We start from the raw sequence: 19460 nt of genomic DNA on the forward strand, positions 1-19460 counted from the left end.
ACTGAATACCTGACTGCCTGGAGTGAACAGTCTGTTGAAGGTGGGATGTCAGTGGTGCCTAATAATTGTTTGGGGGCGGATTCCATTTTGGGAGAGAGACAAATGGCACTCACAACCACGTCTGATGCTGTCACCCCGGGTGGGGCTGGGCCTCTGAACTCACTGCCCAGGTGTTGCTTACCCACCTTACCCGGGGGAGGAATGTCCATTTGGCTTTAACCAGATGTAATTCAAACACTGACCCTGCAGACCCCGTGCCAGGAGGAGACGCGTATTTGCCCAGCCCAGGGGCGTTAGAACTTGGAAGGTGGATATTGGACTTGGAGGCACTCGTGTGGGTGGGAGAGCTCTGGGACATTCTGCGTCACTGTACTGGCGCTCTGTGTTCAGGAGAGAGTGGGATCTAGCTCAGAAACACTTTTCTCACATTAACATCAAACAGAAAGGAGGGGGAAAAGGAGAGAAAGAAAGAGAAAAGCAAGAGAGAAGATATGAGTACAAAGGGGTAGATGAAGAGCTGAAAGTCCTTTGAAAGTGCTGCCGGAACAGAGGCTGGAGGGAGGCCTGGCCTCACACCAGGCGCCAGTGCCCACCCATGGATGAGGTTGGGAGAGGCCACAAAGCCCCGCAATTGCCACAGCAAGGGTGCAGCTGCCCGACAGCCCAGAGCCAGGCTGAACACGTCAATGCAGCATCGAAACTGTTGCGGGGAAACTGAGGCATCTACCAATGAAATGGTAACTTCAAAATAATTCACGAGTTGATGTACGTTAAAGTTAAGTGGTGTGTGCACAGGGGTTTGTTTTGCAAGTATCTCTACTTTCCATTATGCTTGAAATAAAAGGTTTATAATAATAAATAAAAAGTCTTTTAAAAATAGGGGAGGGACTTCCCTGGTGGTCCAGTGGTTAAGACTCCACGTTTCCAATGCAGGGGGAATGGGTTTGATCCCTGCTCAGGGAACGAAGATCCCACATGCCACGTGGCATGGCCAAAAGATTAAAAAAAAAAAAAATTTTTTTTAATTTTAAAAAATTAAAAAGAAATAACTAAAAATAGGGGAGCTATGACGGAATCAAACACTTTAGGTAGAACATATCCGGCCCTCCATATCCATGGATGAAGAACCCACGGTTACGGAGGCCCGACTGCACTGCGCCGTTTTGAGCATCTACAGATTTCGGTATCCGCAGGGGTCCTGGAACGAATCCCCTGCAGATTCCAAGGGATGGCTGTACTAGCAGAGAAACAGAAGTCATAGAATATAAGCAGAAATTAATGAGAATCGTGTCTTGAGTTTTCTTAAATAACACTGCAAACCAGGGGTTCTTAACCAGGGGATGACGGACGAGCTGCGGGATCCCTGCACTCCCTGTAATCGTGTGCAAAGTGACCTGAGAGTCTTCAGCAACTTTTCAAGGAACCTATGGCTTCCCCCCAGAGGCTAATAAATTACATTCTCTCTTAAACGCGCTGTGCATATATTAGTCACTTGGTGCGCTGTGCATATATTAGTCACTTGGTGCGTTGTTTTAAATAGAAGGTTTCTTTTATAGAACTGGCGGATTCACATCTGGGCCTTGTGTTTTCATCTCTCAGTCAACCGTGCCTGGAACAGAGCAAAAGAGGCCACCCCCCTGCACAGCCCAGCTCCTTGGGGGCAGCTCCCTGGGCCCCTACTGCCCCTGAGCCCGAGCGGTGGAGGTGGCAGGAGGGCTGTGCCAGAGAGAAGCACAGTGGGGAAGTGGTGACAAAGGCACAGGGGAGGTCTGGGGAGGCCCGTGAGGCTCCCTGGGGCCTGAGAGAGCGACAGGACGCAGTATGGTTGAGGCTGTCATCCTCTGGCAGACTCAGTGCCTTTAGGCGGCAAATGTCCAACAGAAACCACGGTTTTGAATAGTCTGAGGCTCGAAACCCAGAGAACTCCTTAGAAAACACCTTTCTGTTCCTCACAGTGCAGCATAACCCCCAGTGTGACACCCACCCCTTGCAGTGAATTCCTCCAAGAAGTCCAGCCCCTCACAAGCTCCCCAGAACTGGCAGGTTAAGTGTGGGTTATTTTCACATACTTATGAGGGAAGGTCTCATCTTGGTACTGTCTCCAAGTCTGAAGCCAAGACTTGAAGGCTTGCCCTGGGTCCTGATGCATAAAGGTCCTTTCTCCCCAGGCTAACAATTCCACAGGCTAGTGTGGGAAACATGGGATTGGGCCTTGGCCCTGGGAAGCGAGATGGGAGGAGAGGATAGAAGCAGGGTCCGGGTGCTGCTCTGTAGCTGGGGCTCTGCGTGCTGCTCTCCACCAGTCTTCCTGCAGAGAGGACAGGTGGGGCTGAGCCATTCCCCACTTTCTCACGGGAGGACACAGACAGACAGACAAACACCCGGGTGTCCTAGGACTCTCGTCTTCTCCCCACCCCACCACAAGGGTTTTCCAAGGTGAAAGCCCTTGGTGGAAACTGCCCATTCCTAGACCAAGCTGCGAGGCTGGGGCAGGGGCTGTCGTAGGACAGAGTCTGATGAAGGCTTGAGGCTGGCGTGCATGTCTGGGTTCTCACCTCAGGAGGACCTGTTCCCTCCTCTCCACCTCCCCTCCTCCAAGCCCTATTTCACATTCCTCCTCCTTTGGAACCCCCCCCCCCCCCCCCCCCCCCCCAGTACCTTCCTCTCAAACCTCCTGTGGCATTCAGGGTTTGGACATCTCCCTCTGTCTCTGTGTCACGATACAGAGAAGGCGGCACCCCAAGCTCCTCCCACCAGAACTCCGCCTCTGAGGATCATCTAGAACCCACGGTCTTGTCCACCCAGGCACACTGTCAATGCAGTGGGAAGTGCAGGACCAAAAGTGCTGGCTGGCAAGTCTGGGGCTGTGTCCTCACCTTCCTTTACTGCGGGCCCTGCCTCCACTGCCTGCTTCCCCAGCTCCTCGCAGCACTTCGTCCCCACCCCAGCTCCAGTCTGGTGGCTTGCTTTTCCCCCTAGCAGAGAGGAAAGGGGGACTTCTTGTTAGGTTTGGGCACTGTGGCCATCCCTGCCCAGGAACCTAGGGATGGGCTTGCAGTGGAGACTTTCAGAGGCACACACCGGTCGAGAGATTTTCCTAGAGGGTCCAGGAAGCAGACAGCTTCCACGGAGGGAAGGACCAAAGCTGCTTCCAGTGGGCCAGCCCTAGGCCCCAGAGGCACGGCTGGCCAGATTCCATGAACCACAGAGCACCACGGACAAGGCTTTTTTTTTTTTTTAAACTGTGCTTTATTTAGGGCTAAGCTGGAGAAAGCGTCATCCAATAGTTACAGAAGGTTACAAGGAGTTTTAGGGAGTTGAGTGTGAAAAGAGCAGTTGTACTGAACTGCAGCTGTTTTGTTTTTTTCATTTTTTTTTTTTTTACAACATCTGGACATCCTAAAAGGAGCCAAGAAAAAGAAAATTTTAAAAATAATAATTAACCAACAAAATAGAAAGAAAGGAAAGGCAGAAGGCCTGAGAGGAACCAGATAGATGTTCTTCTAAAGCAAAAAAGAAAAAAACATGGTAGGTCCGAGGGCCCCCCAGCCTCCAGATGAACAGGACATCAGTGAGGAGGGCGTCAAGGCGGAAAGCCAAAGCGAGTCCTCCCAACGGTGCAAATAAATTATAATAAATATGTTATACTTTAAAATATATGTGTTCTTAAATAATTCAGTGTTTTTTTCTGATTCTGAGTTTTTTTAAGCAATGTCTTTTTTAACTGCTCTAAAGTCATTTACCAAAGATAAATATCGTGCTTTCATTAAATAGTTTTCCTTGTTTTTTTTTCTCTATCATTACAATTAAAAGTCCTACAAAATATGCAAATTTATTTACAGAAAAACAGAGCCGGCATCATTTAAACATCCCTGTTTTTCAAAATTCCTTGTAAACAGTTTCAGAAATTCTTCAAAGATTGTTTTTTTTTTTTTTTTTCTCTCTCTTGTTTAAGGTTTTTGTGTGTGTGTGTGTTGTTTAGTTGTTTTAAGATGAAAGTTCCCAGGTCTCCCTTGCCCGGAAAGTCTCTGGAGCAAGCATGGAAGGCGAGTGAAGCAGAGGTGTCGAGGGCTTGCGGAGAGCGGGCGAGCGCGCGCAGCTCCCGGAGCGAAGCGAGGCGAGGGCGGAGGCGGCGGCGGGCCTTCCTGCCAGAGGCGCGGCCTCCACCGGAGGTGGGCAGCCAGGGGCCCACAGGTCTGGGCGGGTCCGGCCTGGCCCTCGGGGTCAATGGCATCCAACAGCACTCGCGGGGAGAAGGGATTGATGCTCAGTCTAAACTCTACAAAAGTACAGTCCTACAACATCTGGGATTTTAGCAGTAACGCTAACTTCTATAGGTTTTTTTTTTTTTTTTGCTTTCCTCTAATTTTTCTTCTATTATATAGGTATTTTAAACTTCTCCTTTTTAAAATTCTGTACAACTATTATGATTTTAAGAGGGGGAAGAGTTAGAAGCATTTACAGACTTTTCACAACAATTATCTTGCCTCGTCAGTCCCTTGTTTTCCCCTCCTTTTCTCACACTTCACGGTTAACGAGTTTTCATATTTTGTTACTTTCCCCGAATATCCACCAATTTGTTCGTCTTAACAGCTCCATCCAGACATATAATACAGAAAACCATAGGAAAGTGTCATAGACTTGAATGACAGTAATCAAAGCGCCTCTCAAAGTATCAAAGAACTATTATCTTGCTGTTTTAAAAGCATTGAAGCATTATTTTTCTTTTTTTTTGTTTTTTTGTGTTTTTTTTTTTTTTAATTACATTTTTTCATAGAATCGCTCTAAGCTGTTTCAAGAACAGCCATGAGGCAGGAAGGAGGTTCTCCTCCGTTCCCCCTCTATTTGACCTAGAGCTACACATCTGCAATAAAAAGTTTGGTCCTTTGGTCCCTAAATAGCTAAAGGAATGACAGATAAAGATGATCAGCGGCGGCCTCCCAGCCGCCCCCCTGGGGACCAGGCCCCACCAGACACACCGCTTGCCCCAGCCTGCCTCAGGCGCCCATGGGCTGGAAAAGCCCCAGGGATCGGGAAGCAGCGGCCCTTCCCGGTTCCCAGCCCTGCAGCCTCCCCACCTTGTCTCAAGTTATTTTGTTTTAAAGTTGCCTTTTTTTTTCCTCGTTTTTCTTCATCTTCTTCTTCTTTACGTCATATATATTTTTCCCCCAAACACGTGCCCTCTGAACTCCATAGACGCTATACTTTCCTTGAAGAAATGTGACAGTCACACAGAGTGTCTGGAGTCTTCAGCTTGATTGATATTGGCTGATATGTCAAAGGTGTCATCCAACAGTTCTCATTTATAAATATATATAGAGAGAGGTTTGTTTTTTAATGTAGCCCGTTCAGCATCCTGCCCTAAAATGAAGAAAATCAGGGCTGATTAAGCCAAGAGAGGAAACACAAAACGCATCCAAACACCAAAAGGAACCTGCCTCGGGGGTTAGGGCGGGAGCTCTGGGGGATAGCGGGAGAGGGGGAAGAGACCAGTATGAGAATTAGTCATGATCATGATACATAAAAAAGAAATCGACTCTTCTAGTCAGAGTAAGAAACCACTGGGAGGTCTAGTGGTGATGGTTGTAGCTGAGGTTTGGTTGTTGGGAGAGGGTTTTTGATTTGGGTTCCTTTAGAGTTCTGGATTGGGGGACGGCTAGATCTAAGGGAAGAATTTGGGACTGCGGGATATGAATTCATCATTAAACTGATCTCTAAGGGATCTAGCCCAGATACAATATGTATACAGAAGCCTAGCAAACAAGATAGCAAAAATCTAGCAGCCCAGCCCACTCCCCCCCAAGATCCATGACATGAATTTTGCAGAATTCTTGCCCAGTTTCCAAGCCAACCACCTCTTTCCCAAGGTCACTATTTGCGAGGCTATGTATATATATGTATATCTGGATATATGTGTAGAATATATTCACCTGCACATATGTGGATATACATGGATATGTGTGTATGTATATGCATAGATACACACATACACACACACACACACACATAATATTTTTCTCATACATGCCAGGGAATTTAGAGGAAATTCAGCACTTCGAGGAAGTGGATGGGGAGGACCTAAAAGAAGTTAGAACGGATTTAATCATCAAAGTTAAATTAACTCAGACAATTCTTGATTTTGTTTTGAATGGTGGCTTTTTGGTGTTTTGTTTTGCATTTCAAAGAAAAAAAATCATGATCCGACTAGAATCAGAAGGAAAATGCTTAATCATTGTGAATTAACAAATGAGACTCGTCTCCATTCTAGCAAGCAGCTTCCACTTATACATGGGGGTGACTGGTTACATCAAGAGAGTTAGAACTGCAAAGCCCCCAGTTGAGGGGACAACGTCATGCGTATATCAATCCATGCTGGCAGGTTTTTCACACTGTTGATTCAACAAACAGCAAACCGTACACAGCAATCTAAACAATTACAACACCAAATAAAATAATAATAAAATTAAAAAACACTTGTCAAGGACCCTTTTTCAGTTGTAAACAAAAAGGTGCATTTTGCTTTTGTTAGTACTGTTTCTTCCAAACCGACCAAAAAGCCCTCCCAACTCCCAGGCCCCCACCTCCCTCCCCACATTTAATTTAGCAGAAGTGGCTACAATACAAACCTTACAATTGCTACCGGGCTCTCTCTCAGAGGCCCCGGGCTTTGAACTCTAGGTTTTTGGTTTAGAATTTTTTTTTTTTTTTTTTTATCATTCTGTTACTGTAGAGATTTTGTTTTTGTTTTTTTCTTTTTGTTTTTCCTTTTGAAGTGAGATTTAAAATAGCCTAACTGGAAAAAGACCAGACCTAGGAAAAGTGTCAATTGAAAAAGGCCCCCAAATTTCTAGAAAAAAATAAAATCACAATATTTTCAAGTGCAAGTAAATCAACCACGCATAGATACTTTTAAGATGTTTTCCTCATTTTTAAGAAAAAAAAAATAATGGTTTGCACAGTTAATGATCCCATGTCCGATAATTCGGGAATTCATCTTTATTTTTACTATTTTTTTATTCTTTTGGTTTTTTTTCTCTATGTGACATCTAGAGAAGCATAAAAAACGCTGAACAAGAAAAACCAAACAACAGAAAGTAAAACCACTGCAAGCACCAAGAACGAAACGAAAATGAGCACAGCAAAAAAGATTGTGGCAGCACAGAAGTCAAGAAAATGCACGTGTGATCATGACTGGCCAATCATCAACTGATACAACATCCAAGAAAAACGCTCCAATCACAGCACCTCCACGAAACTTGACGGCAATTGTCATGCAACCGATTCTTAGCCTTGTTACATGACGCCATCATGTCACACTGTGAACTTTGAGTTGATTTGAACTTACGGATGGGGGACTGTTTTCTCCACTCTCATGTGATTACGTGAACTTTATTCCTAGCTCAGCGCGAGACTGTGGTGGATTTGACTGGCCCTGGTTGGGTTGTTGGAATTTGATTGAATGACAAAAGAAGAAAAGATTTATATATATATTTATATATGTAGAGAGAGAGAGAAAGAGAGAGAGGACAAGAGAGTGTGGGCAAGGGGGGAGGAGGAGGGGGGGCGGGTTGGGTCGGGGAGTGTGGGGGGTGGGACAGGGAGAGTCGGGTTGAGGGTGAAGAAGGGCAAGGAAGAAGTTAAAACAAAATTAAAAGGAAAAATATTTATACAGCACCAGACCACAGCATCAATCTAAAAGCTCTAATGAGAGAACAGCAGTCAAATCATAAGAGAACTGAAAAAAACTCAAAGGATGGAGGAAGCCGGCAGACAAACAACATGGGCACGTCAACACACACACACACTCACGCACACGCACACGCACACACGGTTGTTTGTGCAGACACATGATACACCGTGAACAGTAGCAGAACCTCACACAGGGCCACTACGGGCATCCATCATGCGCTGGGAAGAGGAGGGAGGGTGTAGGCAGCTTGGTGAGGGGGCCAGAAAAAACTAAAACAGCCCCTCAAACCACCTTGGCCGGCAAGCAGATCAGGGAGCACGCTCTCTGCCTCTGACCACCCTTGATTCTTTCCCTCTCCCCCAGGTGCCGAGCTCTCCTCGCCTCCCCAGCCTTCCATGGCTTCAGCCTGTGGACCAGCAGGGGGAGCCTGACAGGGTGGCCCCGATTTGCCGGGTGGGTCAGAGGCTGATTAAGGCGACTGCTGTATCCGTGGGGTCCATCCACAAAACACCCTGCTGCCCAGTACAGTGCACGCAGACAGCAACTCAGCCCTCCCGCCCTGTCCCGTCCCACCGTGGCCGCCATCCCCAGAGAAGGGCGTCCCCACTAAAAGAGCACCCGCTGCATGAGGTCGTGAGCCTCTCCCCGTCCACTCTGCCTCAACCCTCTTTCCTCAGAACCTTCAGAAAATGAACACTTGTAGTTCTGAGATTTAGAGTAAATCACATCAACGTTCTCAGAATTCTACAGACACGTCCTGGCACAACTGCTTTTATTTCACGATCGCCTTACTCTCTCTGTTTTGCTCTCAAGGTGGCCCACGGGGCCAAAGCAAGGCTGCTTCCTGGCACGTGAAGCCTTTAGACGGCTCTGCAGCTCTGACCCAGGAAACGGTCACGTGGAAGACTAGGGTGCCCTGCAGTGCTGGTCACACGAAACAGGAGACTCCACTGGAGAGGGGTGGGCTATGGCCCTGTTTCCCCAGTCTCTCTGCTGCTGTCACTTGTGCTCTGCTGCCCTCCCCCACTCCACCTCCCCCTTCTCCATTCCTTCACACCCTATACCCCTCCACGTACAGCTTTCTAGACTGACCCATCTCACAAGCCCCGACCTGCCTTCTTCACTAGTGGAGCCCTAACTGGTGGAGGCTGAGCTCCCTTCTCTGTCAAGCATCATCCAGTTATTCCGTTTTGAGTTGTCTTGAGCACGCTTCACCATTGGGGGTCCTTTGCCCCCACCCAGGGCACTGGGGGCCCCCAGCCCTACGCCCTCCTCACGGTTACCCCTGAGCTCACTTCCCAGTCCCTGCTCCCCTGCAGCCCCCGGGTCTGTGCACCAGGCTTGCAGAGTCTGCAGGGGTTTCCGACGCACCGGGCTTCTACACGCAGCGGCTTCCACTCTCAGCTTTGTGTTTTCCTACAGGGAGTGTGGAAGGGAAGCCTGAGGTCATGACATGTCACTGTGGATAAGATGCAAAACAGCTGAGAGGCGACTATTTTAAGCCTGAGCCCGGCCTCCAGCTCTGCGTTCTCAGAAGAGCCCCCGCCCCTCTTCCTCCGCAGAGCCCTGCTGCCCTGCCTGCCCGTCCTGCTCCTCCCACAGCAGATCTCCCTCACCAAGACCAGGGCCCAGCAAGGCCCGTCTGCATCTCCAGCCCCTCCGGAGAGCAAGCCCTTAGACCCACCACCCAGGAGAGCCAACTGGCGGGCCCCTGCGGTGGGAGAAGAGGCCTAAGAACTGAGGAGGGGGAATTCCCCAGCGGTCCGGTGGTTAGGACTGTGCCCTCACTGCCGAGGGCCCGGGTTCAATCCCTGGTGGGGGAACTAAGATCCTGAAAGCCTCACGGCGCGGAGGGCAGCGCCCTCAGGTGTCAGCCATGGCAACCCAGGGACACCTGCACCCAGTCCTGGGACGCCCACTCCTCCCCACTCCACTGTGCTCCTTTGCCGGCTGCCAGCTTTCCTCCAGCCACCCTTCAGTGCCTGGCACTGCCCAGTGCTGGGGATTCGAGCCTGAATTTCACACAGCTCCGCCCCAAATCTCCATCTAGGGAAACTTCTCGTACCCACTCACCTCTCACACACACTTGGTCCCCAGCACACAAACACTCAAACTCGTTCAGCCGCTAAGGAGGCTCCCTGGGGTTCTTCCCACGCACTGCTGACCACTTTCTTCATTAAGGAGCAGTGGCACCTCTGCCTGCACAGTGACCCCTGCCTGGCCACCCTCTGGAAGAGCCTCTCCGAGCACAGCCCTAGAGGTGACAGCAGAGTCACTGACCGGCGTAGGGGAGCTTGAATCAGGACCGGGAAGCCCCACCTCATGACCTGGTCGAGCTGAGCCAATTCAGATGCCAGGTCCTAAACACAGCTGGCCTCTAGCCAGAGAAGGCCCAGGCCCAAAGCCACAGCCCAGCACTGGGCAGGTCTGACCCGAAGCACCCGTGCCTGCAAAGCTCAGAGCAGACGCTGTGCAAAAGCACACTCAGAACCAAAGCCCGGGGCCAGAAGAAACGGGGCTCCCAGGGAGTCAGACACGCCACTCAGACGGTTCTCCCTCCAAAGAGCCGGATGCCCGCGCGCCCGCCCTCAGCCTGGGCCCAGAGGTGGAACAAGGGACTTGGGTGTCTGCCTGGACCTGGCCACGTTCGTGTTTCTGCCCACTTTCCCTGCCTTTGTTTCCTTCCTCTTAGTTTCCCCGTAAAGATTTCTGGGAGAAACTCCCATCTTAGCGCAAGATGAGGGGCAGGGGCAGCAATGAAGCTAGGAACCCACGCTCCCATCCATCAGGGTGCGCAGACCCCACCCTACCCAGGCCTCATTTTACGGAACCAAAGCCCAACCACGCTCCCCCCTCCCCACGGCTGCCCTGCCAGGGGCCCTCTCCTTCCCCAGAACCCCCTCACTCCAGTTCTGACCTGGCCACCTATTTGCCTTATGTCTTCACCACCGGCCATGAGACCACCCTCCCGGTGCCTAGTCACACCTAACTATGGCCCCTGAGCCCCTGCTTAGGCGAGCCCCGCCCTTCCGAGCAACTAGGACCCATCATCTGTAAACATCCTTTGCTGGCCTGTAAAATCATGCAGTTTTTAAGCTGCTTTTGCGTGCTGTTTCCTCCCGCTCTTACTGGCAGCAGCCAGTGCCCACGGCACTCCCCGAGCCTGGCCCTATGACACCTGCCTTCTGTTACACCCTCTAACAGTCTTGGGTTGGGAACCTGAATGCACCATTTGTTAAAATCCTGTGAATGGAGCTGAAAGGTCAACTTTACTGTAGGAGCTACGCGAGCTCACAGTTTTTTAGAAGACTGCCTAGTGGGGGGCTAGTCAGATGGCTGACCCCAGAGAAGTGAGAGGTCCTGATGTGTCCCCTCTGATATTCAGGACACTCTGGGGTAGGAGGGGTGAGGTGAAGATAGCAGAGGGGGGTTTATCCATCTCCTTACTTGAAGGGGTTAAGAGCTCAGCCTCTGGAAGTAACCACTCCCCCTTCGTATCATGACTCTACAGCTCAGGAGCTGATTAGCAAGTGACTTAATCTGTCTGTGCTCCATCTATAAAATGGGAATAATAACACTACCTACCTCATAGGCAGCTACAAGTATACAGTTATGTCTTAGAGTGGTCACCTACAAGAACTGTCTCTTGCATGGTAAGCGCAGTGTGAAAGTCTGTGGTTCTCATCTTTCTGGCCTTTGTATTCCCTGGTGGAAGAACCACTCTGCTCTTTTGGCCACTCCTCTCAAGCCCCCACCCCAATCATGACTGCTAACTGGTTCTACCCTGAGGGCCACTTCTTACCTTCTGCCCCAAACCACAAGTCTGCCGTCCTCACCCCTTCATCCGGGAATTTCTCTGACCTAGATGTTCCCTCCTTTCTTGGGGTTTTAGTTGCATCAAGGTCTAGGAGGCTAAGACAAGCTGTTTTGGGGGGAGCCACAAAACACACCCACAGGGGCCCCTCAGAATCTCAGGGCATGACACTGGAGCATGCCGCCTCCTTAAAAGTCCTCTGATGGCTCCAATGCCTGGGTTTCATCACTGAAGAAATGGAAGCCCAAGAGGGAAAGCACCTTGACCCAGGTCATGCCTTAGTGGCAGAGCTAAGCCTGTTTAAGAAAAGTGCTCCATGTCGCGAAAGGGCTGCTTTCACTGCACTGTCCCTCCCCTCCTATGGAATGTACCCATTGGCTGGCTGCCACCGTGTCGGTGTGAGCACAGAGCTGGAAGCTCCACGCGGGCAGCACGGTGACCATGCGTCTCGGCATCCCGGCACTGAGCCAGCATCTGGCACAGGAAAGTGCCCACGCTCTGAACAAACATGTGCGTGTGCATTTCACACAGACCAAAGACGGACAGGGGCCGGAACTGAGGAAGCATGAGAGGTGGACGCTGCTCTTCTAGCTCTGCAGCGAGTAGAGGCTCAAGCACCCTCTTCAAGAGAAGGTGAGTGTGGCTGCTCCTGGGTGGATGAAGGGGGTCCTGCTGGCAGCGGTGGGATTTGAGAGGAGACCGGGAAGCTGGAGACCTCCCTCCCAAACTCCAGACTCTGACCCTCCACTCGGATGTGTAACTGTCACGTGCCTCACCTTTCTCCCAATCCCTCTCCGTCTCAGACCACGACAACTCTGCTCTTCCAGTTACTCGGGCCAAAAGCTAAGCGTCATCCTTGATGCCTCTTTCTCTCACATCCCCTCTAATTCCTTACAAACGGCACCAACTCCCTCACACCACGTCGACTGCTGTCACCCTGGACTGAGCAGTCCCAGAGCTAGGCCTCTGCTTTGGACTCTACGATCTATCAACACGGCAGCCAGCGAGCCTCCTGAAATGCAAGTTAATGACATCACTCTTCTGTGCGGAGCTCTCCAGTGGCTACCCCCGAGCCCCCCATTTCTGAGGAGAGGCCGAAGTCCATGCAACGTGTAGGTCCTACACGAGGTGGCCCTCCTCACCTCTTGGATCTCCTTTTCCACTACACCCCCCCCCCACCCCGTGCTCGCTCTCCTCCAGTCACCCTGGCCTCCTGCTGGTCCTTGAACACACCGCATTGCCCACACCTTGGAGCCTGTGCACTGCCTGTTCCTTGGGCGCGAGGACCGAGCGAACAGCCAAACCCTGGCGTGGCTCCCTGCCTCCCCTTCTTCAAACCTTTGCTCAGATGTCACTTCCTCAACAAGGCCTACCCTGACTACCTGATTTAACTGTAGCCAACAATTTTGACACACTATATAATTTACTCTTTGATCCTCTGTCCTTGTTTGTTGTCTGCCTCCCCTGCTAATGACAAGGATTCTCATTAGTCTTACTCATGCTGAGTACCTAACAGTACCTGGCACACGGTACTGCTGAAGCAGCGGAGGACTGGGCAGCCTCGCCTGGACTATGAACCAGCTAGGACGGGTGGAGCGTACCTCAATGGGAGAAACCAGGCTGGGGGTGGACTTTGATGGCCAGGCACATCTCCTCCCTCCCCCCTTCCCCAGGAAGCTGCTTCACCCAGGGGAGCACGTGGCCTGGAAGAGGAGTGGCCGACTGTGCCTTCAGCTGTAAGGCAGGACCCAGACAGAGGAGGGAAAGGTGACACCTGCCCACTCATCATGGCCTCTGTAAAGAGGGCGGGGTAAGTGGCCCCAGTCCCATACCATCACCCTCCTCACCTTCTGTCCCATCCTGTTTTGTTTTTTGGTAAAGTTCCCTTTGAAAAGTCCTGTCCCTCCTCTCCAGACTGAGCTGCAGGGAATTGAAGGGGTGAAGGGGTCAAGTGTCTAAAAGCCACCAGCCCTTCAGGCAAGAGAGCTGGGAAGGGGAGAGCCAGGGAGTCTGGGAGAAGGCCCCAGCACAGGCCTACAGCTCCCCACAGGGCCTACTCCTCCCCCAAACTCTCCCAGCCCTGAGCTTGCCATCTGCTCACCCCAGGGTTTTCTGGCAAACAAAATTGCCGGTGTAGACCTTCTCAGACCGGTTCCCTCACTCCTGCTCCTCTTAGCTCTGCGGCAGGGGGATGGTCATACCCATTTCTGACGGGGTGACCACAGCTCTGCGCCTGCCCCCTAGGCACCGGGCGAGGAGCAGGTCGAGCCGGGCGCAGCGGGTCCAAGGCACAGCGAGGCTCCGTCCGGCCCACAGAGGCCAGGGGAGGCGGCGGGTCCGTCCGGTATCAACCTCCCCAACCCCCCGTCCCCGCGCCCCGGCCGACCCCGGTTACCTGTGCGAGTCCTGGTCTCCCCCGGGGGACGCTCCCGCCTGCACTCAGTACGGGCGATTGGCGTCTTTGGGCCGCTTCAGCTGCACCTTGAGCCTCTTCATGCCGATCTGGAAGCCGTTCATGGCCTGGATGGCGGTCTGCGCGCTGGCCGGGTTGTCGAAGCTCACGAAGCCTGGCGAGACACGAGGGACGAGGGCCTGGGTTTCCACGGGGCCGCCCCGGCCGGGAGGGGGCGGGGGCGGAGAAGGTCCGTGGGGCCGAGGGCGGGGCGGGGCGGGCGGCGGTGTCTCCCCGCTCCCGCCGCGCCTCCGGGCGGGGGCGGGGCTCAAGGCTCCTCCCCCTCGGGGCCCCCGCCCCCGTCCCGGCCTAGTGCCCCCCCCACACTGCCCGCGTGCTTGCGGACGCTCCGGCGGCGGGCGCTGCCGAGGCTCCCGGCTCCCCGACCCGCGCGGCCCCGGGCCAGGCCGCCCCGGCTCCACCTCGGCTCTGGGCGGCGCCGCTGTCCCGCACGCCCTCTCCCCCAGGCGGGGCGCCCGCGGCGCGGCGGGGCTCGGAGAGGCGCCCGCCCCCCACCCGCGCCGGCCCCGGCACCTCAGCCCCTGCCTGCGGTGGGAGAGGGCGGACACACCTGCGGGTGGAGGAGTTTATTGGACACTGTCCTCCCTGACAGGAGGGGGCCTGGCAGCGGGAGGGCACGGGGTGCCGGCCTGGGGAGAGAGAGGAGTGCGAGGGGAGGGAGGGGAGGCGCCACGGAGCGAACTTCGCCGCCGCCGATTCCGGCCGCCCCCCTCGCGAGTGCCGCCCGGCCGCCGGGCAGGGCAGAGGCAGGGTCCCCGCCGCCCCTCCTCCCGCTCCGTCCCTGCCGAGGCTGCCCCCAGCCAGGCTCCGGGTGGCCACCGCCCCCGGGGCCAGTCCACACCGGCTCACATTAACCAGCCACCTCGCTCCCAGGGGCCGTCTGCACCATCTTTTCATTTAGTAAAACTCCACCCTGGGAGCAGGGGCTCTTGCCCCGGACTAAGCACGCACCCATTGATGTGAATCCCTCATAACACTACTAATGGTATAACAATAATAGTACAAATTGATCCTATTAGCGAAAGTTAGCTAAGCGCCTTCTCCGTGTACTACAGACTGCAGAAGTGCTTTTCACGTGTTCACTCCTCCCAATATCCCAGGACAGGATATAGAACCATCCATGGCTCCCAGTCACCTTCTGAAACAAGCAGTTCCCAGGTGGGAATGGATTAGGTTCCCAAAGCTGATTTAGAAGTCACCTTTTGGAACTTCGAATGCATCTCCTTATAGACTACACTACATCAGCATTTCCCAAAAATGGCCCTAAAAGGTGCTCCCTGAGAAAGGGCCTTTGGTGGTCAAGCAAATTTACAGCCAGGCCCCTCTGGGACAGTTCATGGCACATTAACAAATAAAAACATCCCTCTACCACCCCAATTTCTCTCTTCTTTACGTCTTTGTTTAACCTAGTATTTCCTGGAATTTATTTGACTTTAAAGGCCTTTTCTCCTGTAAAATGGGCTTAGATCCTGCAAAATATATGAAACTAAGCTTGGCGAAGTTCCCAGGCAATCCTGCAAATGCACTTCATTTGGGGTGCTCATCTCCAAACGGCCATTAGATATATAAGGGATAGGTGGACAGACTCCGTTGATGTAGAAAGCTGCTTTCTCGGTTAATTGTCTGTGGTACCTTGGGCCTGCCTGTGACCCCTCCCTTACTCTCCCTGTGTGGTGGCCCTTTTACCTCCGCCCCAGACACCGCCTCCACCGGCCTCTTTTCTCTTTCTCCTTCCTGCATTTGTGTGCATTTTCTCTGGAGGCCATGCACCATCAAAGATGGGGGAGGGGTGTGTGTACACGCATGTGAGTGTACCCAAGAGTGGTAGCATGTGAGCTCGGATGAGATTGGTCAGAGATGGGCCCAGGGCAACATAACCTACATCTATGTATTAATCTATGGGCGAAAACACATAGGAGAGATTTCTGATTATCCGTAGTTGGAAATCAATGTGAGTCATCTTTCCACCTCCCCCTCTCATGCCCTCCTGGCCCATCCCTTCCCTACCAACTTCTCTGACTGATGACTAAATCGAGCTGTCAGCAGAGCAGTTTTCAAACGCGTGAATGGTGCATCTGTTATACTGCTCTCCCCCAGATTAAAGAGGGTGGGCAAACTAAACGCCTCTCTTCCTCCTGGGACAAGATAGCCGAACTGTGGGTGGCAGTTCCCCCCACAAAAGAACAAATACGAGCAAAGTGGGGAAGAGATGGGAGAAAGATAAAAACGGCTGGAGATGCTGTCTAGGGTGGAGGTGTAAAGGGAGAGAGAGGGTCCTGGAGGAGGGAAGAAGCCCAGCCTTCGGGTTGAGTTTCTGGAAGCCTGGGGGTTGGGAAGGATTCCGGGCTCAAGGAACTTTTCTTCCTGAACTAGTTTTGTTAACTGGCTAGCAGTCAGGGCAAGGAGCATCTCCCCTGCTGGCCCCGCCTCAGCAAGGCTCTAGGCACCATCTCCCATGTTCACGGTTTCCAGGGCTGTGTCCCTTCTCCCAGAAGCCCCTGCCCCATTCCTCCCACTCCCGAGGTTTCTGCCTTCCAGACCGTGGGAGGCTGTGCAGGTAGGATGCCCTCCTGGTGGCCCTCCAGCCCGTCTTCCAATGCAGAAACCATCTGTGCTGCACATATGTTCACGACGGCCTCTGAAAGATTCTGTTTATGCTTATAAAGAGCACGCGGGGCCTTTAAGGAGTTCACTTAAACAGAGGACCACGTGTGCAGAAAAATGGCCCTTCCTTTGGGGAATAAAGGGGACCCTAGCACCTCCTGAGGGTCCGCTCTGGCCAGGTCCCTCACATGCACCATCTCGTATGACCTTCACAGCACTGCTGAGAGCTGACTGCTGAAATCCCCATTCCACAAATAAGGACACTGAGGCCCAGAGAGTAAACTTGCCCATGAGTGCGTGCTGGGGAGAGCTGCACAGGCTCGGCTGCCAGAGCGAGGGAGGGAACCCAAGAGCCTGAAGGAGGAGCCACTGGGCCAGCCAGCTTGGCGGGAGCCTGTCCTTTTTCAAGGCCAGTGGATGTTCAGCGCTAGCCGTTTGTTCAGGAAGAGAGGAAAGAGCCAGAGTAGAGGTAGGTGGGCGTGGACTCCCAGAAGCAGCAGGGCGAAAGCCTTTGCTGGAGGACTTGAAGGAGCTAATGGCAAGGGTAGTCCGGGGCTGACTCCAGGGAGTCAAACGCACTCCAGCCCCGGGGCCCAGCATGTTCTGGGCTCTTCACAGTTTTCTTCTGATTTATGGAACATCTGAGGCTTACTTAGAGAGCAAAGGCAGCTGATCTCCAGTTTGTCGTTTTTACATACATAATGTAATTCGTCAGAAGAAACACCAGTCAAACAGTGGAGGGGTGCAACCTGGTCTTTTCCTTTTGCCTTGTTTTCCCATCCCCCAGAGAAATGAGCTGCTGGGGCAACTCTGTGCCACTGATATGCCACAGATTTTCAGTGGCAGCTGCCAGAGGGGAAAGGACAATGTGAAAAGATCTTGACTGCCTTGGGGAACATGCTTTCCACCCTGAAGCCCCTCCTGGTCCTGGAAGCCCCTCCTGGTCTCCAAACTGGAATCTCCTTAACATGTGCTTCCTGGTGCTTCTGCATGTCTGTACCCTCTCCCCCTCCCCACACCCAAGGGGGGACCCAGGTTCCCTGGCCAAAGCAGGATCCTATTCTGTCCTCACAGCCCCAGAATCTGGGGGTCAGCCTGGAGATTCTGAGCCTCTGGCTGACTCAGCTCTGGGGACTGGACTCCTCAATCCTTGGGGAATCATGAGTGGGTCTGGCCCCAGAAAGAAGCTCCCATGGAGGCAGAAGAGGTGGGAGAGGGGCTAAGGAGGAGTGGAGAGGAGAGGTGGGGGGATGAGGTGGGTTTCCAGGAGGTTGGAAGCAAACTGAAACTCAGGATGTCCAGATGAATTGGAATTTCAGATAAACAATGAATTACTTTTTTAGTATAAGTATATCCCCAATATTGCATGGGACATATTACACGTAATATTTGGGATATACGTATGCTAAAAATGTATCCATTGTTTATCCAAAGTTCTGATTTAACCGGGCATCCTGTGTTTTATATGATAACCATACTCCTAGATCCTCCCAAGTCCTTCGTCTCCTATCTAACACCCTGCCCAGGAGAATTTACCAGAAGTACTTCATCCTGTTACTCCCACCATCTTCCACTACCTATCACACCACCTGAAGCATCTTCACCTGAATGGTTGAAACCCTCCCCAGCACAGGCCCACCCTCACAGCTGGTCTCCCCTGAACCCTCCTTTCTCCCCAAAGCCTCCTGCTTCCTCGTTCACTGACCTTTGACTCTTCTCATCCCAGCCCCCATGCCCTCATCCATTCCATTCCCCCTGCCTGGAATTTCCTCCCCTTCCTTTTTGTCTGTTTGCATCCACCTGCCTTTCTCCTTCCTCCATTACTTGGTGCCTCGCTGATTTCACTGCTGTTGAATAGATGTGATTTTCATCTAAGCTCAGACCTGAGGCTTCCTGAGGGCAGGAACCAGTTTCCTCTTCCTGATTCCTCAACAATTTGGCTCTCGTGGCCTGAGGGGGTGGGTAGGGGGAGGAGGGTTCATTGGATGGCAGGAGGGGAGCAAAGAGCAGGGTAGACAGAGAACGGGGTCAGGGGCAGGACAGAGAGATGGACAGAGGAGGCCAAGGGGCCGGCGGGGTAGGGGCCTCGGCTGGGCGGACCTCCCACCCCAAGGATCATGCCTGGCTTTCACCCCGGGGCCACTGTGGCCTTGAGAGGAGAGGGGCGCTGGGAGAATGGGTGTCGCCAGGCTCTGCTCCCTGCCCTTCCACCCCTGCCCAAGGTGGGTCCCTTCCCCTTCTCAGTCGGTGGGAATGGAACTTTTTGCCTGGGAGGAGAGACTATCTCTTGGACTGGGACAGGGGGTAGGGGGGCTGGATGGGGTGGGGGGGTGGGCAGAGAAAGCCAAGAAGCCAAAAGAACAGAAGAGAGAAGAGGGGTGAGAGGTGGAGGCTGGAGGCTGGGCACAGGGAGCACTTGGGAGTGGGGCCGATGTGAAGGAGCAGGTTAAAAGCAGTTGGACACCGGTAAATTGGTGCGAGCACCACCCTGTCCTAGGTGAAGCTGGTTTGTTATCTTTACCCACCAAAGCATTTACTTTGGTTAGTCGCCCGATCCACAAACACTTTCGAGGAGATGACATTACCGAAAGGGAGGAACATCTGCATCAGCTCAGCGTCCCCAAACTCCTGGGGCAGATGGTAGATGAACAGGTTACAGCCCTCGGGCCCTGCGGTGAGGGGGGGGCGGGGGAGGAGGGATGGCGGGGTGGGGGAAGAGAGAGACAGAGGAGAGGTGAGCGAGTTAGGCAGCGGCAGCAGGGAGGGGTGGGGGCGAGGTTAGGAGGGGGAGTCTCATTCAAGATCCAAAAGTGGCCACGGAAAGAGGGGGGCTGCTGAGCCCCGGGTCTGAACTCTGGTCTCCGCTCTGCCCTTGGGCA

General features: G+C 52.9%; 1 protein-coding gene across 50 annotated transcripts in view; it reads right to left on the reverse strand.

The window, feature by feature from the left end:
- Positions 1 to 3144: 3144 nt before the first annotated feature.
- The window catches only part of CELF4 (CUGBP Elav-like family member 4), a 298914-nt gene continuing 282598 nt past the window's right edge, over positions 3145 to 19460 (reverse strand). For 12 of the 50 annotated variants that reach the window (XM_027127827.1, XM_027127826.1, XM_027127825.1 and 9 more), the window contains exons 11-13: positions 19167 to 19250; positions 13900 to 14071; positions 3145 to 5361 (exon numbers count right to left, since the gene is read on the reverse strand). In XM_027127827.1, coding sequence (XP_026983628.1) covers positions 13944 to 14071; positions 19167 to 19250 — 212 coding nt within the window. In that variant the 3' untranslated portion in view covers positions 3145 to 5361; positions 13900 to 13943. Of the gene's footprint in view, positions 5362 to 6608; positions 7433 to 13899; positions 14072 to 14527; positions 14607 to 19106; positions 19251 to 19460 lie in introns of those variants that run through there. The other 38 variants (XM_027127841.1, XM_027127839.1, XM_027127840.1 and 35 more) reach the window with 11 other exon arrangements.

The sequence above is a fragment of the Aethalodelphis obliquidens genome, unplaced genomic scaffold, assembly GCF_003676395.1.
Source record: "Aethalodelphis obliquidens isolate GAN/ISIS:26980383/991018 unplaced genomic scaffold, ASM367639v1 scaffold32, whole genome shotgun sequence".
Taxonomy (NCBI): Eukaryota; Metazoa; Chordata; class Mammalia; order Artiodactyla; family Delphinidae; genus Aethalodelphis; species Aethalodelphis obliquidens.